At 39.2% G+C, this 22,881-nt stretch overlaps 1 protein-coding gene across 1 annotated transcript in view; it reads left to right on the plus strand.

Annotated features, from left to right (window-relative positions):
• The window catches only part of LOC111147094 (carboxypeptidase B2), a 58,628-nt gene that overhangs the window by 9,924 nt on the left and 25,823 nt on the right, over positions 1–22,881 (plus strand). Inside the window, exons 2-4 of the mRNA XM_022502982.1 lie at positions 14,860–14,935; positions 17,477–17,601; positions 19,099–19,207. Coding sequence (XP_022358690.1) covers positions 14,860–14,935; positions 17,477–17,601; positions 19,099–19,207 — 310 coding nt within the window. The remainder of the gene's footprint in view (positions 1–14,859; positions 14,936–17,476; positions 17,602–19,098; positions 19,208–22,881) is intronic.

Here is a 22,881-nt window from a genome sequence, read left to right on the forward strand (position 1 = left end):
ACCTTTTGGCTTTTCCGACCATTATAGCTCTTACTTTACAGGAAAGGAACTGACATGGGGGTTCTACCAATTACCCTGTGTGTCCATCTCAGTTTTACGTTTGGGGACCAGGGAAATGATCATAGGGGTGGGGGAGGTCCATAGACCCAGTGGCTCCACCAAGAGCTGGACCTACACTAGGATTCCAGACCTCCAGGTGTCAATGTCAGCCTGGATCTTGCATCCAAAAGACCTCAAAATGATTGAGTATTTCCCTTTCTGCAGTGTGCAGAGTTCCTGAGTCCATTTTCATAGGTTTCTTTGGGAAGGAACAGAGGAAATCATTATCATATACCCTTTCTATACTGTTGCAGGGTCTTTCCTTGTGGGAATTTGCCTCCCCACTTCAAGAAAGAGATTCTGAGCCTAAGAACTAGGTCTAAGAAGCTACATCTGGAAACTGGGCAATGCATTGTGACTCTTGGTGGGGATAGCGGTCCTTAGCTTTTCTCATATTCATCCTTGATTTATTTCGATTGTAAAGATTGAGCAATACTTTTGTTGGCTGCCATTTATCTTGCCCTTGAGAACTCTACGTTCTCTTAACTAACTCTAAGCTTTCCATGGGTCATTTTCTTCTGGGCCCAACTTGTCAAGTATGGTTAAACACTGCCACCTGGCTTCTATCGTGTAACAATTCATCACCCCCATTGCTACTGGGGAGCTCAGTCTTGTAATGTCATCTCTTACATTCAGCCCTCAGAATCTCCTCCCACCTCACCTCCTACCTCCAACCCCCAAGGTTAAGTCATGATATAATCTGACTGCACAAGGGCTGAGTATGTTAATAAAGGAGAGGGACTATATCCTTAAAGAGGTGTACTTGCCCAAGTTACAGTGTTTGACATTCTAGTTAGATCCTTGGGAGGTGGTGCTAATTGGTGCCAGGATGTTTTTTGGAAGCTTAGAGAAAACAGTGGCCTACATTTAGTGAACTAGAAATGTCAGAGCTATTATGGCAGATGAAAGAAAAAAATTTTTAGAAATTCCTAGAACAGGACATGCTTGAATGAAAATATTATGAAAGACTAGAAAACCCATTATATTCCCCTGATGGGTTCAGAGAACATTTGAAAACAACAAGGAATGTTCTAGCAAAAGGGTCATCAGCAGTATAAGATGCTTGGCAGTGGCTTTTTCACAGAGTAACTTTGTAATAGTTTTTCCCCCTGATTAAAGAAAATAAGCATTCTTCTTGGTTAATCAGTAATAGGGAAAGGCATAAAATTGGGGAGAGAAACACTGAAATTTCATCACCCTGAGGAAATGTCATTAACATTTTGGTGATCATTCTTTCCCGTGTTTCTCTATGCATTTATATACACCCTTGTGTAATTTTACATTTGTCAAATATTGGATCTTCTACTGGAACTATAGAGTCCTTTCTTTTAAAAACAATCTTATTTCCTCCCCCACTTCTCTCACCTACCCAGTCTTTTAACGGCCATCCCCCACCACCCAAATCGATGTTAACTATGTGCTGCTTATTCATTCATCACTTTTCTCCTGCCTTCAACACATATGACTTTCCTTTTTCTTTATTTTTTTTTTCACTAAAATGAGGTAATATTTTATAGACTTCTTCATATCTTGCTTCTTTCTCTTAGAACATCATGTAAATCTCTGGGCAAGTTAACTGTTACAAATCTAACTCATTCTTTATAATGGCTACAAAGCATTCCGGAATGTGCAGACATTACCATTATTCAATAATTCTGTTACTGAGAAGCGTTTATGTGGTTTCTGGGTATTGTTACCATGAATGATCCTGCAGTAACTACCCTTGGACATATTTCCTTAAGCGCTGGTTGAATAACGTACACTGAAACTGTACCAGGGATTGACATAAAATTTCCTAGTATCTTTTTTTCTGTGAGCCAGTCTTTCCCTTTTCAGAAAATCAAGACTCCATAGGCTTATTTCCAGAATTTAAATCTTTTAATCAGGATTTCTAAAATAAAACCACCCCCCAGTCTGCTGTCACAGTTATTCTCATAAATCACAAGTGATGTCCTTTTCCTAACTCCTAACTGCCTACAAGACAAAGACCAGATTTCTCAATGTGCATTCAAAATCTTCTCTAGAGGAGAACCAATTAATTTCTGTTTAGCTACGATCATATCCCACTTGGCAACAACAGACAGTTTGCTACTTCCCCAAGAGTGCCTTTTTGTCTCCTGCCACAGAGTCTTTCCACACTCCAATTTACCCAATCATCTCTTCCATAAATCTTTTGCTAATAATGACAAGCATAAGTTGTCATAACCTCTTCTGTACTTCCAGAGCTCTTGTTATATTTTTTAAATAAAAAATTTATTTGGGATATTTTTAGATTTACAGAAAAGTTGTAGGAAATTACAGAGAGTTCCTGAATACTCTTCACTCAGTTTCCCCTACTGTTAGTGTCTTACATTACCATGTTATATTTGTCAAAACTAAAAATCCAACATTGTTAACACTATTACTATTACCTAAACTCCAGACTTTATTGGATTTCATCAGTTTTTCCACTAATGTCCTTTTTCGGTTTCAGGATCTAATCTAGGATACAATGTTGTATCTGGTCATCATGTTGCTGATACTCAACTTACTAAATATATAGATAGAGAGAGAGAGTCCAGTTTTTTATTTATTTCTGACAGAGGAGTAAACCTAGTTCTTATTTCTCCATCTTGACTAAAAGCAAAGTCAAAGATTTTTTTTGTTTTGTTTTTGCTTTTTGTTTTGTTTTGTTTTGTTTTGTTTTGAGAGAGAGAGAGCATGAGCAGGGAAGTGAGGAGCAGAGAGAGAGGGAGGGAGAGAGAGAATCTCGAGCAGGCTCCATGCCCAATGCAGAGTCTGATGTGGGATAGATCCCACAACCCTGAGATCATGACCTGAGCCGAAATCAAGAGTCAGACACTCAACTAACTGAGCCACCTGGTCACCCCAAAGTCTAAGATTAGTTTTATTTATTTTAATTTTTTAAAAAGACTTCATTTGGGGCACCTGGGTAGCTCAGTGGGTTAAGGCCACTGCCTTCGGCTCAGGTCATGATCTCAGGGTCCTGGGATCGAGCCCCGCATCGGGCTCTCTGCTCAGCGGGGAGCCTGCTTCCTCCTCTCTCTCTGCCTGCCTCTCTGCCTACTTGTGTTCTCTGTCAAGTAAATAAATAAAATCTTAAAAAAAAAAAAGACTTCATTTATTTATTTGAGAGAGAGAGAAAACATGAGCAGGGGGAGGGGCAGTGGAAGAGGGAGAAGTAGACTCCCAGCTGAGCAGGGAACCAGATGGGAGGCTCTGTCCCAGGACCCTGAAATCATGATGTAAGCCCAAGGCAGACACTTAACTTACTGAGCCACCCAGGCACCTGTTAAGATTCGTTTTAAATAAAGAACAAAATATTTTCTTTGTGATTAAAATAATATTTATCCCACATTTCAAGGATAATATTTGTCTAAAAATAAAAGAAAAAATTCTTTAAGTTAAAAATGGGCCCCCTCTGGCAAATGCCACCAATATAGCTTAATTTTAATTCAAATAAAATAGTTACTTAGAGGTATACTAGAAATTTGAGAATGCCATCGCTATTAACAGATTCCACATATATCTGTAATTCCTCACCTTACTGCTTCCATTCTCTATTACCCAAATCTCCCTCACCTGCAAAAGTGGATAGAGAGCTGCATGTATGAGAAAATTAAGAAATTCTTTCCCTTTTGATTAGGTGGTATGTAAAAATAAAGTCAATCTACATTGATTCACACCAATCTATTGCCTTGGCTTTCCAAGAATTGCTAAGCATCCCCTATGGCCCTAGCAAGCATTATAAGGTAGAAAGAAATATGATAAAGGAAAAGTGAGAAAACAAATTGAACCAGGTGTTTTAAAACTTAAAAACTTAAAAAACTTAAAAAAGAATCTATTGATGTAATTCATCACATTAAGAGATGAAACTAGAAAACTAGAAAATCATAAAAATGTATGATTAAGTCCACTTCCATTCCCTATAAAAACTCATAGCAGAGTAGAAGGAAATTTCTTCACCCTGATAAAAAGCACCTACAAACCCTGCCACAAGCATTCTAATGGTGAAACATTACAAAAGTTTTTTTAAAATTATGCATCATGCATTTTATTTCCACTTCTTTTCAACACTATACTGCAGGTCCTAGTCAATACAGTCAGGCAAGAAAAAAATTCCACAAGCTTTGAAATGAAAGAACCAAATTTAGTATGAGCAATTGTAATGATTTCTTGCAAAGAAAAACAACAACAAAGTATCTACATTAAAATGATCAAAACTTCCAAGGGACCTGGAAAGAAAATAAATATCTAAAAATTTATTTTGTTTCTATACCTCAACAAGAAAGAACTAAGAGATGGAATACTAAAAACTACCATTTATAAAAGAAAAAAGGGATTTGCTAGAATATAAAAAATGCAATATTTTTATAGATAAAATTATAAAATTTTTTGAAGGTTATTAAAGAATGCCTAAACCAGAAGACAAATCTATTGTATTAATGATAAGGATACTCAGAATCAGGAGAATGTCAAATCTCCCAAATTATTGATTTATAATAATATTAATCAAAATCCAAACTTTTTTCATGGAACAATAACAAGCTGATTTTTTTTAAAACTCAAATTCAATTATTAACATATAACATATTATTTGTTTCAGGGGTACAGGTCTGTGATTCATCAATCTTACACAATATTCAGTGCTCACCATAATACATACCTTCCCCAACGTCCATCACCCAGCCACCGTATCCCCTACACCCCTCCCCTCCAGCAAACTTCAGTTTGTCTCCTAAGATCCAGAGACTCTTATGGTTTGTCTTCTCTGGTTTCATCTTGTCTCATTTTTTTCCTCTCTGATTTTAAAAATTTACTTGGAAAAGCAAAATATCAAACCAAGAAAATCTCTAAAAAGAACTAGACAAGGGAGAGGGGAAGCAGGAGTTTATCCTGTAGGTTGTTAAGTTTTAATATGAAGCTACGATCACATAGATGAATGGTTTCAGCCCAAAGATAGACAAGTAAATCCTTGGAACATAAAAAGATCCAAGAAATAGGGGCACCTGGGTGGCTCAGCCATTAGGCGTCTGCCTTCGGCTCAGGTCATAATCCCAGGGTCCTGAGATCGAGCCCCACATCGGGCTCCCTGCTCAGTGGGGAGGCTGCTTCTCCCTCTTCCACTCCTTCTGCTTGTGTTCCCTTTCTCACTGTGTCTCTATCAAATAAATAAATAAAATATTTTTAAAAAGAAGAAGAAAAAGATCCAAGAAATAGACCACTCCACATCAGTAAGGGTAATCCTTGATTATCCTATATAACTAATGTGCCCTGAAATAGCCTGACTTGCCACAACAGAGGTTTCTTTCTCACTTGTATCACCAATTAATAAACCCAACTGGCTTTCTCTCATCCTCTCCTCCAAGCTGGAAATCTGGGCTGCTTCCCTACTGCAACGTCTTGGGGTTCTTTGCTTCTAGTCTCAGGGTAAGAGAGCACATAGCACATAAAGCCTCCCACCTGCTCTTAACTGTGCACATCACTCCCTCCCACATTTCCATTGTTAAGAACTCAGGCACACGGTCTCAACACAACTGCATGGAAGGCTAGGAAATGTGGTTTCTTTGTGTATCCCCAGAAACAAAAAATGATGTGATGAACTAGCATTGTTTCTGCCAAAGAGTACGAAAACTTATACATGACAGAACTGGCATAGCTGATCCCTGGGGAAAGTATTAATGATTAATAAATGAGTCTAAGAAGGAAAAAAGGAACTCAATTCCCTCTTTACACCACACACAAACAAATAATTTTCAAACGGATTTAAAAACTTAAATAAGGGGCGCCTGGGTGGCTCAGTGGGTTAAGCCGCTGCCTTCGGCTCAGGTCATGATCTCAGGGTCCTGGGATCGAGCCCCACGTCGGGCTCTCTGCTCAATGGGGAGCCTGCTTCCTCCTCTCTCTCTGCCTGCCTCTGTCAAATAAATAAATAAAATCTTTAAAAAAAAAAAAAAACTTAAATAAGAAAGACAAAAGAAAAAACTAGAAGACAACCTACTGAATGGGAGAAGATATTTGCAAATGACATATCTGATAAAGGTTTACTATCAGAAATATATGAAGAACTTATACAACAGAACACCAAAAAAGTAGAAACCCAAACAGACCCCCAAATCCAATTAAAAATGGGCAGAAGACATGAACAGACATTTCTCCAAAGAAGACATGCAGATGGCTGACAGACACATAAAAAAATGCTCAACATCACTCATCATCAGGGAAATGCAAATCAAAACCACAATGAGATATCACCTCACACCTATCAAAGTGGTTAAAATAAAAACCAAAACAGTAAGTGTTGGCAAGGATATGGTAAAAAAGGAACACTCATGTGCTGTTGGTGGGAATGTAAACTGGTACAGCCACTGTGGAAAACAGTATAGAGATTCCTCAAAAAATTAAAAATAAAATTACCATATGCTTCAGTAATTCCACTATGTATTTACCCAAAGAATATGAAAACACCAATTTGAAGAGATGTACATACCCTTATGTTTATTGCAGCATTATTTACAATAGCCAAATTATGAAAGCAGCCCAAGTATCCCTCAATAGATAAATGGATAAAGAAGATACAGTATATACCTATATGCTATATATGGAATATAATGTACAATGAAATATTATTTTTAATAATTTTTATTGTGTTATATTAGTCACCTTACAGTATATCATTAGTTTTTGATATAGTGTTCCGTGATTCATTGTTTGCATATAACATCCAGTGCTCCATGCAATACGTGCCCTCCTTAATACTGGGTTCACCCATTCCCCCACTCCTCTCTCCTTTAAAACCTTCAGTTTGATTCCTGGAGTCCATAGTCTTTCATGGTTTGTCTCCCCCTCTGATTTCCCCACTTTCAGTTTTCCCTTCCTTCTTCTAATGTCCTCCATGCTCTTTTTATGTTCCACAAATAAGTGAAACCATATGATAATTGCACTTATTTCACTTAGCATGATATCCTCCAGTTCCATCCATGTTGATGCAAAGGTATTCATCCTTTATGATGGCTGAGTAATATTTCATTGTATATACATCTTTATCCATTCATCTCTTGAAGGGCATCTTGGCTCCTTCCACAGTTTGGCTATTGTGTACATTGATATTACTGGGGTGCATATGGCCTTTCTTTTCACTACATCTGTATCTTTAGGGTAAATACCCAGTAGTACAATTGTTGGGTCATAGGATAATTCTATTTTTAACTTTTTGAGGAACCTCCACACTATTTCCCAAAGTGGCTGTACCAACTTGCATTCCCACCAACTGTGTAAGAGGATTCCCCTTTCTCCATAAAGTTTTTTTTTTAAGAGTTTATTTATTTATTTGACAGAGAGAGAGAGAGAGAGCACAAACAGAAGGAGTGGCAAGCAGAGGGAGAGGGAGAAGCAGGCTCCCCACAGTGCAGGGGGAGCACAATATGGTCCTCAATCCCAGGACCCCAGGATCATGACTTGAGCCGAAGGCAGTTGCTCAACCAACTGAGCCACCCAGGCGCCTTCTTCATAACTTCTTGAAAATTTGTTATTTCTTTTCATTTTTTGCCATTCTAACTGGTATAAGGTAGTATCTCATTGTGGTTTTGATTTGAATTTCCCTGATGGCTCATGATGTTGAACATTTTTTCATGTGTCTGTTAGCCATTTGTATGTCTTCTGTAGAGAAGTGTCTGTTCATGTCTTCTGCCCATTTTTTTGACTCGATTATCTGTTTTTTGGGCATTGAGTTTGAGAAGTTCTTGATAGATCTTGGATACCAGCCCTTTACCTGAGTGTCATTTGCAAATATCTTCTCCATTCTGCGGGTTGCCTCTTTGTTTTGTTGACTATTTCCTATGCTGTGCAGAAGCTTTTTATCTTGATGAAGTTCCAAAAGTTCATTTTCACTTTTGTTTCCCTTGCCTTTGGAAACATGTCTTGAAAGAAGTTACTGTGGCCAATGTCGAAGAGGTTACTGCCTTTGTTCTCCTCCAGGACTTTGGTGGATTCCTGTCTCACATTGAGGTCTTTCATCCATTTAGAGTTTATCTTTGGGTGTGGTGTAAGCGAATAGCTGAGTTTCATTCCTCTGTACATAGTTGCCAAATTTTCCCAGCACCATTTATTATTATTATTATTATATTATTTTTTTTCCCATTGGATATTCTTCCCTGCCTTGTCCAAGATTAGTTGACCATAGAGTCGAGGGTCCAAACCTGGGCTCTCTATTCTGTTCCATGGATCTATGTGTCTGTTTTTGTGCCAATACCATGCTGTCTTAGTGATCACAGCTTTGTAATAAAGTTTGAAATCAGGCAATGTGATGCCCTCAGCTTTGTTTTTCTTTTTCAATATTTCCTTGGTGATTCAGGGTCTTTACTGGTTCCATACAAATTTTAGGACTGGTTTGTGCCAGCACTTTGAAAAATATCATTGGTATTTTGATCAGGATGGTGGTGAAAGCATAGATTGCTCTGGGCAACACAGACATTTTAACAATGTTTATTCTTCTGATCCATAAGCGTGGAATGTTTTCCCATCTTTTTGTGTCTTCTTCAATTTCTTTCATAAGTTTTCTGTAGTTTCTTGAGTATAGATCCTTCACCTCTTTAGTTAAGTTTATTCCAAGGTATCTTATGGTTTCTAGTATTATAAATGGAATTGTAAATGGAATTTGTAAATGGAATTTATTTCCTAATTTCTCTTTCTACAGTTACATTGTTAGTGTATAGGAAAGTAACTGATTTCTGTGCATTGATTGTGTATCTGCCGCATTATTGAATTGCTGTATGAGTTCTAATAATTTAGAGTTTGCAGTCTTTTGGGTTTCCCACATAAAGTATCATGTCATCTGTGAAGAGAGAGAGTTTGACTTCTTGGCCCATTTGAATACCTTTTATTTCTTCTGTTGTCTAATTACTGTTGCCAGGACTTCTACTACAACGTTGAACAATAGTGGCAAGAGTGAGCATCCTTGTCATGTTCTTGATCTGAAGAGAAAGACTCTCAGCTTTCCCCCATTGAGAATGATATTTGCTAAGGGCTTTTCTTAGATGGTTTTTATGAAATTGAGGAATGTTCCCTCTATCCCTACACTCTGAAGAGTTTTAATCAGGAAAAGATGCTGTAGTTTGTCAAATGCTTTTTCTGCATCAATTGAGAGGACCATGTGGTTCTTGTCTCTTCTCTCATTTATGTAATCTATCACATTGATTGATTTGTAAATTTTGAACCACCCTTGCATCCCAGGAATAAATCCCACTTGGTCGTGCTGGATAATCTTTTAATGTACTGTTGGATCCTATTAGCTAGGATCTTGCTGAGAATTTTGGCATTCATATTCATCAAGGATATTGTCCTATAATTCTCATTCTTGATGGGGTCTTTGCCTGGTTTTCAGATCAAGGTAATGCTGGGCTTATAGAATGAGTTTGGGAGTTTTCCTTCGGTTTCTATTTTTTGAGACAGCTTCAGGAGAATAGGTATTATTTCTTCTTTGAATGTTTGGTAGAATTCCCCAGGGAATCCTCAGGCCCTGGACTCTTGTTTTTTGGGATGTTTTTGATCACTGCTTCAATCTTGTTACTGGTTATTGGTCTATTCAGGTTGTCAATTTCTTCCTGTTTCAGTCTTGGTAGTTTATAGGTTTCCAGGAAGGCACCGATTTCTTCCACGTTGCTTAATTTATTGGCATACAGTTGTTGATAATAATTTCTAATAATTGTCTCTATTTCCTTGGTGTTAGTCATGATCTCTCCTCTTTTATTCAAGATTTTATTAATTTGGGTCCTTTTTCTTTTCTTTTGGGTAAATCTGGCCAGTGGTTTATCAATCTTATTTATTCTATCAAAAATCAGCTTCTAGTTTCTTTGATCTGCTCTACTGTATATCTGGTTTCTAATTCATTGATCTCTGCTCTAATCATAATTATTTCTCTTCTTATATGTGGCTGATGCTTTATTTGTTGTTCTTTCTCCAGTTCTTTAAGGTATAAAGCTAATTTGTGTATTTTGGATTTTTCTATTTTTTTGAGTGAGGCTTGGATGGCTGAGTATTTCCCCCTTAGGACTGCCTTTGCAGTTTCCCATAGGTTTTGGACCAATGTGTTTTTGTTCTCCTTGGTTTCCATGAATTAAGTTCTTCTTTTTTTTTTTTCTTTTAAAGATTTTATTTATTTATTTGAGAGAGTGAGAGAGAACATGAGAGGGGAAAATGTCAGAGGGAGAAGCAGACTCCCCTGGAGCTGGGAGCCCAGTGCGGAACTCGATCCCAGGACTCTGGGATCATGACCAGAGCCAAAGGCAGTTGCTTAACCAACTGAGCCACCCGGGTGCCCTTAAGTTCTTCTTTGATTTCCTGGTTGACCCAAACATTCTTAAGCAGGATGGTCTTTAGCTTCCCAGTGTTTGAATTCCTTCCAAATTTTTTCTTGTGATTAAGTTCTAGTTTCAAAGCATTATGGTCTGAGAATATACAAGGAATAATCTCAATCTGTTGGTATCAATAGTGACCAGATTTGTGACCCAGCATGTGGTCTATTCTGGAGAATGTTCCATGTGCAATCAAGAAGAATGAATTCTGTTGTTTTATATCTGTGAGGTCCATCGGATCCAGTGTGTCATTCAAAGCTCTTGTTTCTTTGTTGATTTTCTGCATAGATGATCTGTCGATTGCTGAGAGTGGAGTGTTGAGGTCTTGTACTATTAACATATTATTATCAATATGTCTCTTTATTTTGGTTAACAGTTGGCTTATGTAGTTGGCTGCTCCCATGTTGGGGGCATAGATATTTACAATTGTGAGATCCTCTTGTTGGATAGACCCTTTAAGCATGATATAGTGTCCTTCTGCATCTCTAACTATAGTCTTTAGCTTAAAATCTAATTTATCTGATATAAGAATTATTACCCCAGCTTTCTTTTGAGGTCCATTGGCATGAAAAATGGTTCTCCATCCCTTCAATTTCAGTCTGGATATATATTTAGGTTCAAAATGTGTCTGTTATAAATAGCATATGGATGGGTCATGTCTTTTTATCCAATCTGCAACCCTGTGCCTTTTCATGGGAGCCTTTAGGCCTTTCATGTTGAGAGTGACTATTGAAAGATATGATTTTATTGTCATCATATTGCCTGTGAAGTCCTTGTTTCTATAGATTTTCTCTGTAAGTTTCTGCTCTATATCACTCTTGGGGTCTTTCTTCTTTTATAGAACCCCCTTAATATTTCTTGCAGGGCCGGCTTGATGGTCACATATTCTTTCAGCTCCTGCCGGTCTTGGAAGCTCCTTATCTCTCCATCTGTTTTGAATGACAGCCTTGCTGAATAAAGTATCCTTGGCAACATAGTCTCTTCATTTAGTGCCCTGAATATGTCTTTCCTGCCCTTTCTGGCTTGCCAGATCTCAGTGGGCAGGTCTGACATTAATCTGACATTCCTCCCTCTGTACGTAAGAAATCTCTTCCCCCTTGCCACTTTCAAGATTGTTTCCTTAGATCTAAGATTAGCAAATTTTACTGTTATATGTCATGGCATCAGTCTGTTCTCATTGATCTTGGGAGGGGTCCTCTCTGCCTCTTAGACATGAAGGCTTGTTTCCTTCCCCAAATTAAGGAAGTTCTCAGCTATGATTTGTTCAAATATATTTCTAGACCTCTCTCTCTCTTCACCCCCTCAGGGATCCCCAAAATTCTGATATTGGAACATTTCATTAAGTCATTAAGATTCCTTGGGTTTTAATTTATTTTTCCCATGCTGCCTCAATTTCCTTCTTTTCTATCATCTTATCCTCTATCTCACTAATTCATTCTTCTGCCTCATTTACGCTGAGAGTATGCAGCTTAGACTGCATTTCATTCATAACATTTTTAAGTTTGGCCTGATTGGATCTCATTTCTGCCCTTAGAGATTCTATACAGTCATTAATGTTTTTCTCAAACCTAGATATCGTCTTGATAATTGTTACTCTGAAGTCTATTTCTGACATCTTGGTTATCTCCATATCCATTAGGTCTGTGGCAGAGGCCACCTTCTCTGGTTCTTTCCCCTTTTGGGGGTTCCCCTCTTAGTCATTCTGTTGAGGGGTGGTTGAGGGAATGTACAGAGTCCAAATTATTGACCACAACCCAAGCAAGATGCACCTGTTTTACAGGGACCTTAGGACTTTTGGCCTCTTGTTATTCCAGCCTATCCTGTGGGGGAGGGGCCTGCTGCACTGTTTGGGCAGAGTTGCCCTGCCCCCCCCCCCCCCCGTGTGGGGGTTGGGGGGAGGGTTCATTGAAAACCGGTTTTCTGGGGCTTTTGTTTTCTGGCGGCTTTCCCTGGCAGCTTTGGACATCTCTTCCGAGAGTCAGAGCAGAAGTGACTATATCCAAACCTCTGTCTCAGAACAGAGAGATCGCAGTCTGTTCTTCACTGAGCCTCCAGGCCACACTGTCTCTGTTTCTGTCTGTGCTGCTAAAAACTGCAGAATCCTGGGTTGTGTGACCTACAGCAGCACTCCCAGCCCTTGCTCATCTCTGCCTTTTGTACTTTTAAAACTGCAAGCTGCCCTGGTTTGCATGCATGCCCCTGCAGCTCCACATTTCAGTCAGGGGGCTGCCCTTAACTCCTTTCCCCACCACGACTCGCCTCCAAGTCTGTGCCCATTCCCCAGTGCAGGAGGTTTTTGCACTCCAGGGCAAGATTCCAGAGACTCCCTCCCCTGTCCATTTATCTTCTGATATCTGCCCACAGAATCACAGCTCACTGCTTCATACCTTGAGACCAACTGCAGAAGATGTTGTTTGAAGAGATCCAGATATATCTTCTTACATCTCAGGCTGATTTCATGGGTGTTCAGAATGGTCTGGAAGATAACCAGCTCAATTCAGGGGACCAGTTGAAATAAGGTCCCCTACTCCTTCTTCATCTTTTCTCCCTTCCAGGATGTGTCTACAATGGAATATTGTTTAAAATATCATAAAAAAAGAATATAATCTTGCCATTTGCAACAACATGGGTGGATCTATAGAGTATAATGCTAAGTGAAACAAGTCAATCAGAAAGACAAATACCATAGATTTCACTCACATGTAGAACTTACAAAAACAAATGAACAAAGGAAGACAAGAGAGAGAACAAGAAAAAACAAGAAACAGACTCTTAACTATAGAGAATAAACCAATGGTTATCAGAGGAGAGTTGGGACAGGGAATGGGTGAAAGAGATGAAGTGAATTGAGAGTAAATTTATCATGGTGAGCACTGAGTAATGTATAGAATTTTTGAATCACTATATTATACACTGAAACTAATACAACACTATATGTTAACCCTACTAGAATTCAAATTAAAAAAAGAAGAAAGGCAAAAGAAATGTAAGAAATTATCTTTAAGACCTAGGGATTGGGAAAGAGTTCATAACACACTGTAAAAAAAAAAAAAAAAAACCTGGAAGGAAATGATGGATAAAAATACATCATAAAGAAAGAAAAAAGAAAAACGAACTGGTACAAGATATTTTCAGTACATTTAATTGACAACCAGTCAGTATTTCGATTATAAAAAGAAATTCTACTAGTCAATTGTCACAAAAATAATTGAATGGAAATAACTATACTATACTAGTAAGTCAGAAAATTAAAACAAAAAGTGCAAGAAGATTCCATTTCAATTCAACCATTCAATTGGAAAAATTAAAGTCATCAAGTGTTAGCAAGGAGGAGAAGCTATAGGAAATCATTTCCCCTATTGGTGAAAATACAAACTGGTACAAAAAGTTTGAGAAGTAATTTGGTACTGTTTTATTAAATTACAATGTATCTAGCCCCCAAGAAATAGCAATTCAACTTATAGACAAATTCCAGCACATGTGGACCATGGCTACATTCTTCAACACAGATGATAAACTTGAAAATACAATGTTGCACAAGAAAAATAAGTTACAGAAGGATACATATAGTACACCATTTTACAGAGTTAAATCAAGCAAATCTAAGCGTAACTTAAGATTCTACCTATTCAAGAATCTATGCATGTATTTAAGAATCCTATTGAGGAAATCCTAAGAATACTATTGAGGAAAAGTAAGGGAATCAGCGAAGTGAAAATTTAAGGTAGTTACCTTTATGGATGTGGCAGGGAAATAGAGTAGGGACAAGGCCACATAGAGCTTCAAGGACACCCAAAAACACTGGATTTCTTAAGTGGCATAATGGGTTCCCAGGCACTCATTTTATTATGTAATCAGTGAATGTTCATGTAAATATTCCCTTTTGCATTAAATATTTGATTTTTTAATATTTTTTAAAAAGATTTTATTTATTTATTTATTTGACACAGAGAGAGAGACAGACAGAGAGAGAGAGAGACAGTGAGAGAGGGAACACAAGCAGGGGAAGTAGGAGAGGTAGAACCAGGCTTCCTGCCACAGGGAGCCCAATGTGGGGCTCGATCCAAGGAGATCATGACCCAAGCCGAAGGCAGACACTTAATGACTGAGCCACCCAGGTGCCTTTAAATATTTAATTTTTAAAATTAAAACACACCCAGGCTTGTACACACACACAAGAAAGAAGTAAGTATTCCCATTCAAGAGAGTTATTGATTTGGCAGCTGCTCAGGAACAGAAAGGATGGGCAAGTATATGTTCTCCTTTTAACACTTTTTCTGTAGCAAGATCCTCTTTTACCATTTAAAGTTTGTTTCCTTTGCAATTACCTCAAAGCCCCTACCAGTATAATTTATCTCATTTTCACTTTTTTAATTTAACATCAAAATTCTGTCTTATTTTTTCCCAGTGGCCAGGTTTTATCTGCTCTTCCTAAAACTTCCAGGCAAGTTCAGATTCTACAGAATCTTACTACAACATATGAGGTAATTTCTCCCTCATTTATCTTTACAAGTGACCCTTGAATAACACTGGTTTGAACTGCAGGGATCCACTTACACACAGATTTTTTTTTTTTTTTTTTTTTTTTTTTTTTTTTAGAAATACAGTATAGTGGGACGCCTGGGTGGCTCAGTTGGTTAAGCGGCTGCCTTCAGCTCAGGTCATGATCCCAGCATCCTGGGATCGAGTCCCGCATCGGGCTCCTTGCTCAACAGGGAGCCTATTTCTCCCTCTGCCTCTGCCTGCCTCTCTGTCTGCCTGTGCTCACTCTCTCTGACAAATAAATAAATAAAATCTTTAAAAAAAAATACAGTATAGTACTGTAAATGTGTTTCCCATATGATTTTCTTAATAACGTTTTCCTTTCCCTAGTTTAGTTTATTATAAGAATACAGTATATAATACATACAACACATGAAATACATGTTCATCAGCTGTTTATGTTATCAGTAAGGCTCCAATTAACAGTGGGCTATTAGTAGTTAAGTTTTGGGGAAGTCAAAAATTATATGCACATTTTCAACTGCATGGAAGTCGACACCCTAACCCACACAGTCTTCAAAGATTAACTATATATTAGCTTCACTAGATGTAAATTTCGTGTACCATGTTCTCTTCTAGGTTGTCTGATTCACATAGTTGGTATAAACCCCTCTTTTTTTTTTTTTCTTTTTTGGGATAGAGACAGAGCAAGCAGGGCAGAGGGGCAGAGGAAAAGACAGAGAGAATTTTAAGCAGGATCCACACCCAGCATGGAGAGTGACACAAGACTCAATCTCACAACCCTGAGATTGTGACCTGACCTGAAGTCAAGAGTTGGACCCTCAACCAACTGAGCCACCCAGACACCCTTCAACCCCTCTTCTGAAAGCCTTCTCCCCCTTTATATCATCCATGATTTTGTTGGTCACTAAAATTAGAACTTCATTTTTGCTATTGGCTTTTCAGCCAATTTCATAATACTATTTTGGGAATAAAAGTCTGTACTTACAAAGATGTTGTGATAACAGAAGTCTACTAGAACTTTGCTTATAAAACAATGGTTTGTAAAAGGAATAAGTATCAAAACCACAAAGGAACCCTTATTAAAATCTTCATCCCTGGGTCCCAATCCCCAGAATGCTTAAGGTGTAGAAAGCTAAGACCATGGTAGAAAACTGATGGCTCCCTATTTGCCAGCGAAGTTTCTCCAAGAAGCAGACACCAAGACCAGATTAAAGATGCCAGGGAAGAACTAGGGGGGATGCTTGTGATGGAAGAAGAGGAGGAAGCCGGAGATAGCAATGGCCAATTTCAGACCATGACACAGCTCTGACGCTTGTGCAGAAATGGAGACTCTTTAGACTGAGGGCAGTTCTGATGAAGGTTTGGCTAGACCAGCGGGGCGTCCTTAAGCTAAGGTCACCTGGAGGAGGAAAACCAGATCTTGCAGAAATGGTCTGCAAGAATCCACCCTTGGTGCTCCGTCAGTGGCTGGCTGCAGCCTGGGAGCAGCACAGCCCCTGTCTCCAGTGGATCAAGATGGGCAGGGGCTGTGAAAGGAATTCAGCTATGCTCCTCTCCACAGAACTGAGTGGTGCGTGTTCAAGGTCACCACATGATGGCCAGAGGAAGCCGCAGAGATTTAGAATTTTAGTTCTTGTTCTGCCCTTTCCTAAATGTATGATTTTTTTTAAAGATTTTATTTATTTATTTATTTGAGAAAGAAAGAGAGACAGAGTGAGAGAGAGCATGAGAGGGGAGGTCAGAGGGAGAAGCAGACTCCCCATGGAGCTGGGAACCCGATGCGGGACTCATCCCAGGACTCTGGGATCATGACCTGAGCCAAAGGCAGTTGCTCAACCAACTGAGCCACCCAGGCGCCCTACATGTATGATTTTAGACAAGTAAGCTATATGAGCACTAATTTCTTCACTCTTTCCAATGAAATGTTAACAATGAAAATACTAACAATTGCTGAACCCATAGCAAAGTGTAATTATAATGGTCAAAGGAAATGAGTATAAAAGTGCTCAGGAAAAGCACAGTAAAATAGAAAAACAATGTAAATATTATTGGAAGGCATTGCCCAAAGTCCATAATCAGATGAAAGAAAAGGAATACTGACAGGTTAATAATATCAGGGACATGGACTTTTTATTAAAGAAGATCAACACATGATTACTATGATTAACCTTCTCTCTAGACAGAATTTCATTTCTCCTTTACACGTCTGACCTACACAGCCAGCTATATAGTTGGGTCATAAATATGTTAATTCACTCATTTATTCAATATTCAAGTATCTATTGAGAGCCCTGTATGTCCCAGGCCCTCTTTAGGAACTGGGGTTGCAGAGAAGAAGTAAAACAAGCCCCCAACAAGATAAATGTTTCCACTGCCTCATGTGTGAATGGTGACGGGTGACCAGTAGCCAAGAAATGTCTTTTTCATTTCTCCTATCAACACACTCTTAGGGCTTTAGCTATGGATCAGAACTGCGAATGACCTTTTTTGTTTTCCCTTTTCCCCCTTTGAAAATTCAGATTGTTCTCTGGCAGCCAGTAACAGCTGATTTAATTAAGAAGCAGAGAGAAGTCCATTTTTTTGTGAATGCATCTGACGTAAACCATGTGAAAGCCCATTTACATGACAGCACAATCCAATTCAGGTAGGCGGCATTCAATATTTACTGAGTAGCCTTTATAAGCACCTATGATGCATTTTATTAGCAGACGGTATGATATCTTCCAGGAAAAATAAACACTTATATTGAACATGGCAACATGGAAATCTCTGAAGTGGACTGGTGAGGAGGCCCCCGTGGCTAGCTCTGTGACCTTGGACAAGTGGCTTAATCTCACAGGAAAATGCCTCAGACACAGGGATCTGGGGAGCCCCTTCGAGTTCCTCCTTGTTCCTTCCTTGCTGTGGTCCCTCTACTCTGTGCCTAGACCTGGGAAGCAAAATGGTCATTCACCTTAGCAGGTGTTCTCGTATCTCTTGACAAAGCAGGTCCTAAAGGGGATTTGGCTTCCTCCCTTGCTTCACAAGATCAGGTGACATTTCTGAATGTCTGGCCCTAAACGAAACATTGTATCAGAGGCAATTTCTTTTCAGACTCCGTGTCCCCTTCCTCTTGGATTCTCCTGTCCAGGGTCTCCTTCCTGCATCCACTGCCCAAGAGCCAGTCTTCCTTCTGCTATGCTAGTACTTCCTGTAGGCCATGCTCTTTTCCGTGTATCGACAGGCAGCCTTTGGATAATCCACTATGATAATTACTAATAATATGTTTTGTGTGTTTACTGCCTTCCAGGGACTGTGCTGAACCTCCCTATACATTGCTTCATTTAACTCTTATTTAACTCTGTGAGAGAGATACTATCCTCATTATGCAAATGGAAAAATGTTTTGTATTCACAAAGGAATTTTGCAAGATCATACCACATAGAACATAGCAGAGCTAAGGGTTGAACTCAGACTCTTCTGATGTCAAAGCCTTGGCTTTTATCTCTTGGCTTAAAAAAAAAAAAGGAAAATGATATTAAAATGATAGCTAACTTTCAAACTGTTCATCCCAAGTGAAGGAAAAGCTTAATTCAGTTAAAATGTTTGCCTAGTTAACATGGTGGTACTTCTCAAGAAACTTAAACAAGGTGACTTTCCAGCATTCTTCCTTTCCCTGTGCTTTGATTTCTCTAGAGATTTGACCATCTTTGGCTATGCAGAACATCTGGTATAGGCTAATGGTTGTCACAATGAAAAACAAAAAGAAAAGGCTTTCTGCTTCTCCTTGGTCCTTAACTGAAAACAGAATAGTAACCAATGTTACTCTGGATTTAAGAAAGTTGTCCATTAACCTATATGTTAAAGACACTGATAAATCACAATCGAGGAATGTTGGTAATGGTACGGAAAGGGTGAGTTTCTGGAAGCCCTAAAAACATACCACATAGGATCCGCTTTCTCTCCGACACCCATGTGGGCTTAATCAAGAAGGTTTGTGGATTTCAGCTTAGTACAATATTCTGGGTTATTGTTTGCACCTTGGTGACTTTTGCTTGTTAGATATCTCCATGATTTTCCCCCATGCTCACCTGTTGTGCCTGCAGTGGGCAGGGAAAATAAGAGTCCTGTTTGGAAATCAGCTCTCCTGTCTTGTCCCCAGCATCTTGGTGGAAGAAGTGAAAGATCTTATCCAACAGCAAACTCTCAATGACACAATCACCCCCCGGACCTTTTCCTCATATTATGAACGTTATCACCCATTAAATGAGGTAAGTCATTACATTTCTCTCCAAAATTACTACTTTCATTTAATTAGCATTGCCATTTCTTTTTTTTTTTTTTTTTAAGATTTTATTTATTTATTTGACAGACAGAGATCACAAGTAGGCAGAGAGGCAGGCAGAGAGAGAGGAAGGGAAGCAGGCTCCCTGCTGAGCAGAGAGCCCGATGCGGGACTCGATCCCAGGACCCTGGGATCATGACCTGAGCCGAAGGCAGCGGCTTAACCCACTGAGCCACCCAGGCGCCCCAGCATTGCCATTTCAACCATGGGATATTATTAAAGAAACATAATTAGTGGAAGAGGGTTAAAAAAAATCGTGATTAGGTTGATTATATGGTGGTAACTTATCCTCTCGTAGATGTCTTCCCTGAGAAGATTGCATCTTATTTTGTAAACTGCCTCTAAGCAGGCTGTTTGCCCACAGCTGGGAGTATTTCTGTTCGGAGTAATACTGCATGCTAAGGAATAACAGGAAATAAAAAATAGGACCTTCTTATTGAAACTGCTACAAAAAAATTAACAATCCAATTAATCATGTCTCTTTGGACCATTACCCTGATCGTACTCTTAGGGAATAATGGCAACATTATCTCACTGAATTAAAGGAATTTATTCACTTACATTTAGTACACTGTAAACAAGTGCATTTTATTCCCCTTAGGAGGAATCTATTTAAACTAATAATAATAATAACAACAGCAACAACACCTGTATTTCAATCATTCACCCCCTGTATTTTAATCAAAAAGTTGACTCTTTTTTTTTTTTTCTATCAGTACTTACAGGTTCCAATTTTTCTAGAGGGAACCTGAGAAAGATGCTGGGGCTCAGTTGACTGAAGTAAGCTTTCATGTAATCCTCTAAGAACCATATCCCCATATTTGTTAGTTGAAAGGGTCAACTCTTTGGAGGACTTCCTTTTTTATATAGTTTGCTCCAAGTAATAAAAATCCCTTGATACCTTTTTTCTTTCATAGGAGCATTCTGCTCTATTGCTTAATATAAGTATTTTTATCATCTTTGGCTAGGTGCCCAGAAACTGTTAAGGACCATATCCATGTTTTTAAGACATCTAAGACTTAAGAAATAAGAATCAATTTTCTGTTTAATCTTCAAAAGCATCTGTTCCTTTCCAGTTAGTTTTAAACCAGAACTCAGCCTGCTTCTAGAATCAATGTGCCTGGCTGATTGATGGGGAGCTTAAAATTGCATCCCCTTCCTTTATCTCCCCTCTCTTGTCTCTATTCGGCCCAGACCTCTTCCCTCCAGCGTCCATCATCAGCCCTGCAGAAGCAAACTTGATGTCAGCGGTTGCAAAGCTTGGTCAGCGTGATTTGCAAAATGGGGAAGATAAATACGTCATGGCTGTCTTGAATTGGGTGGGGAGGGAGGAATGTCTTAAGAAGAAGTATTTTTAAGTAGTTTTAAAATATTTTTTAATTCTTTTGTTAGAAGAAGGTTACTTTTTCTTATCTTGTCTCCAGGAAAGACATGGGGGGTGGGAGGGGGAAGAAACGACTGTGTTAGTCAGCCATAACAAAGTGCCACATACTGGGTCACTTAGACCCCAGAAATGTACTCTCTCACAGTTCTGGAGGCTGGAAGTGCACGGTCAAGTTGTCAGCAGGATTAGTTTCTCCTGAAGTGTCTTTCCTTGACTTGCAGATGGCTGTCTTCTCACTGTGTCCTCACATGCTCTTCTCTCTGTGTGTACCTCCCTGGTTTTTCTGTGTATGTTTATGTCCTAATCTCCATGTCTAATGAGGACACCAGTCAGGTTGGATTAAGGCCGACACTAATAGCCTCATTTTAATTTAATTACCTCTTTAAAGGCCCTATCTTCAAATACAGTCACATTCTAAGCCACAGGGAGTTAGAGATTCAATATGTGAATTTGGAGGGGAACACAGTTCCGTTTGTAACAATGACATTGCAGAACACATTTTGCACCTCTCCTCCCTCCCGCCCTCAGTCCTTAGGGCTCATAGGAACGTTGGCCATCTTGTGCTCAGGAAATTCCACCAAGTCCTTCTTTCCCCTTCAGTACTGATCGCTCCTTCAGCCCTCACCACAAGATCACCTGAGAGGTCGGAGGGGTTCTTTTGTCATTGATTCTTGCTAAGAAATCTTTTTTTTTTTTTTCTTTTCAGCATAACAGTATTCATTGTTTTTGCACCGCACCCAGTGCTCCATGCAATCTGTGCCCTCTCTAATACCCACCACCTGATTCCCCTAACCTCCCACCCCCCTGCCCCTTCAAAACCCTCAGATTGTTTTTCAGAGTCCATAGTCTCTCATGGTTCACCTCCCCTTCCAATTTCCCTCAACTCCCTTCTCTTCTCTAACTCCCCTTGTCCTCCATGCTATTTGTTATGCTCCACAAATAAGTGAAACCATATGATAATTGACTCTCTCTGCTTGACCTATTTCACTCAGCATAATCTCTTCCAGTCCTGTCCATGTTGCTACAAAAGTTGGGTATTCATCCTTTCTGATGGAGGCATAATACTTCATAGTGTATATGGACCACATCTTCCTTATCCATTCGTCCGTTGAAGGGCATCTTGGTTCTTTCCACAGTTTGGCGACCGTGGCCATTGCTGCTATAAACATTGGGGTACAGATGGCCCTTCTTTTCACTACATCTGTATCTTTGGGGTAAATACACAGTAGTGCAATTGCAGGGTCATAGGGAAGCTCTATTTTTAATTTCTTGAGGCATCTCCACACTGTTTTCCAAAGTGGCTGCACCAACTTGCATTCCCACCAAAGTGTAAGAGGGTTCCCCTTTCTCCATATCCTCTCCAACACATGTTGTTTCCTGTCTTGCGAATTTTGGCCATTCTAACTGGTGTAAGGTGGTATCTCAATGTGGTTTTAATTTGAATCTCCCTGATGGCTAGTGATGATGAACATTTGTTCATGTGTCTGATAGCCATTTGTATGTCTTGCTAGGAAATCTTAAACCATGGTAGGGAGAAAAACAAATGGCAAAAAAAATACTTCTTAAAACAAATGTCAAAAGAAGAGCATTATTCAAAGGATGTTACCTTCATTAACCCAGATTAGATTGTGAAATGAATCAAGCTTTCTGTAAGGCTGCCTTCATCCAACACAGCCTCCATAGTTTCAGGAAACCCCCTGAACCAGTGATACTGTGACACAAAATATTTTCATGTAGTAGTTTTTTCAGATGCACTCATGTCTTAGAAGAGTAGCACAGTAAACAGAGCCCCAATGAGGAAACCTCTGATAGCTAGACACCCAACACCTCAGACACTGGCAGCATTAGTATTTGGTGACAGGTAGGCCTTTCAAGAGCATCTTAATTCCCAGCACTGGACAACCACTCACCCTAGTGATATTACTCTAACAGCATCCATGGGCAAATGGTGCCCCAGTTCCCATCAGCTAGGATTGCAGTTTGAAATTACCTCTTGTTAAGGTCCCAGAGATGAGGCCAAAGACTGGTCATTTCCATTTCAGAAGGTATAAAAGTACAAAGGAGGCCGCTGAGAAGTTGGACTCCATTAAAACATGACTGAATTCCATCATTCAAACTGTGTTTTGAAGTGGACACTAGCCTAAAGTCAGGGCCAGAAGGCTTTGGGTTTTTTCCTTCCACTGTGGTCTTCACAGAATCACCAGTACCACTAGACT

Source organism: Enhydra lutris, unplaced genomic scaffold (assembly GCF_002288905.1).
Source record: "Enhydra lutris kenyoni isolate GAN:26980312 unplaced genomic scaffold, ASM228890v2 scaffoldscaffold15, whole genome shotgun sequence".
Taxonomy (NCBI): Eukaryota; Metazoa; Chordata; class Mammalia; order Carnivora; family Mustelidae; genus Enhydra; species Enhydra lutris.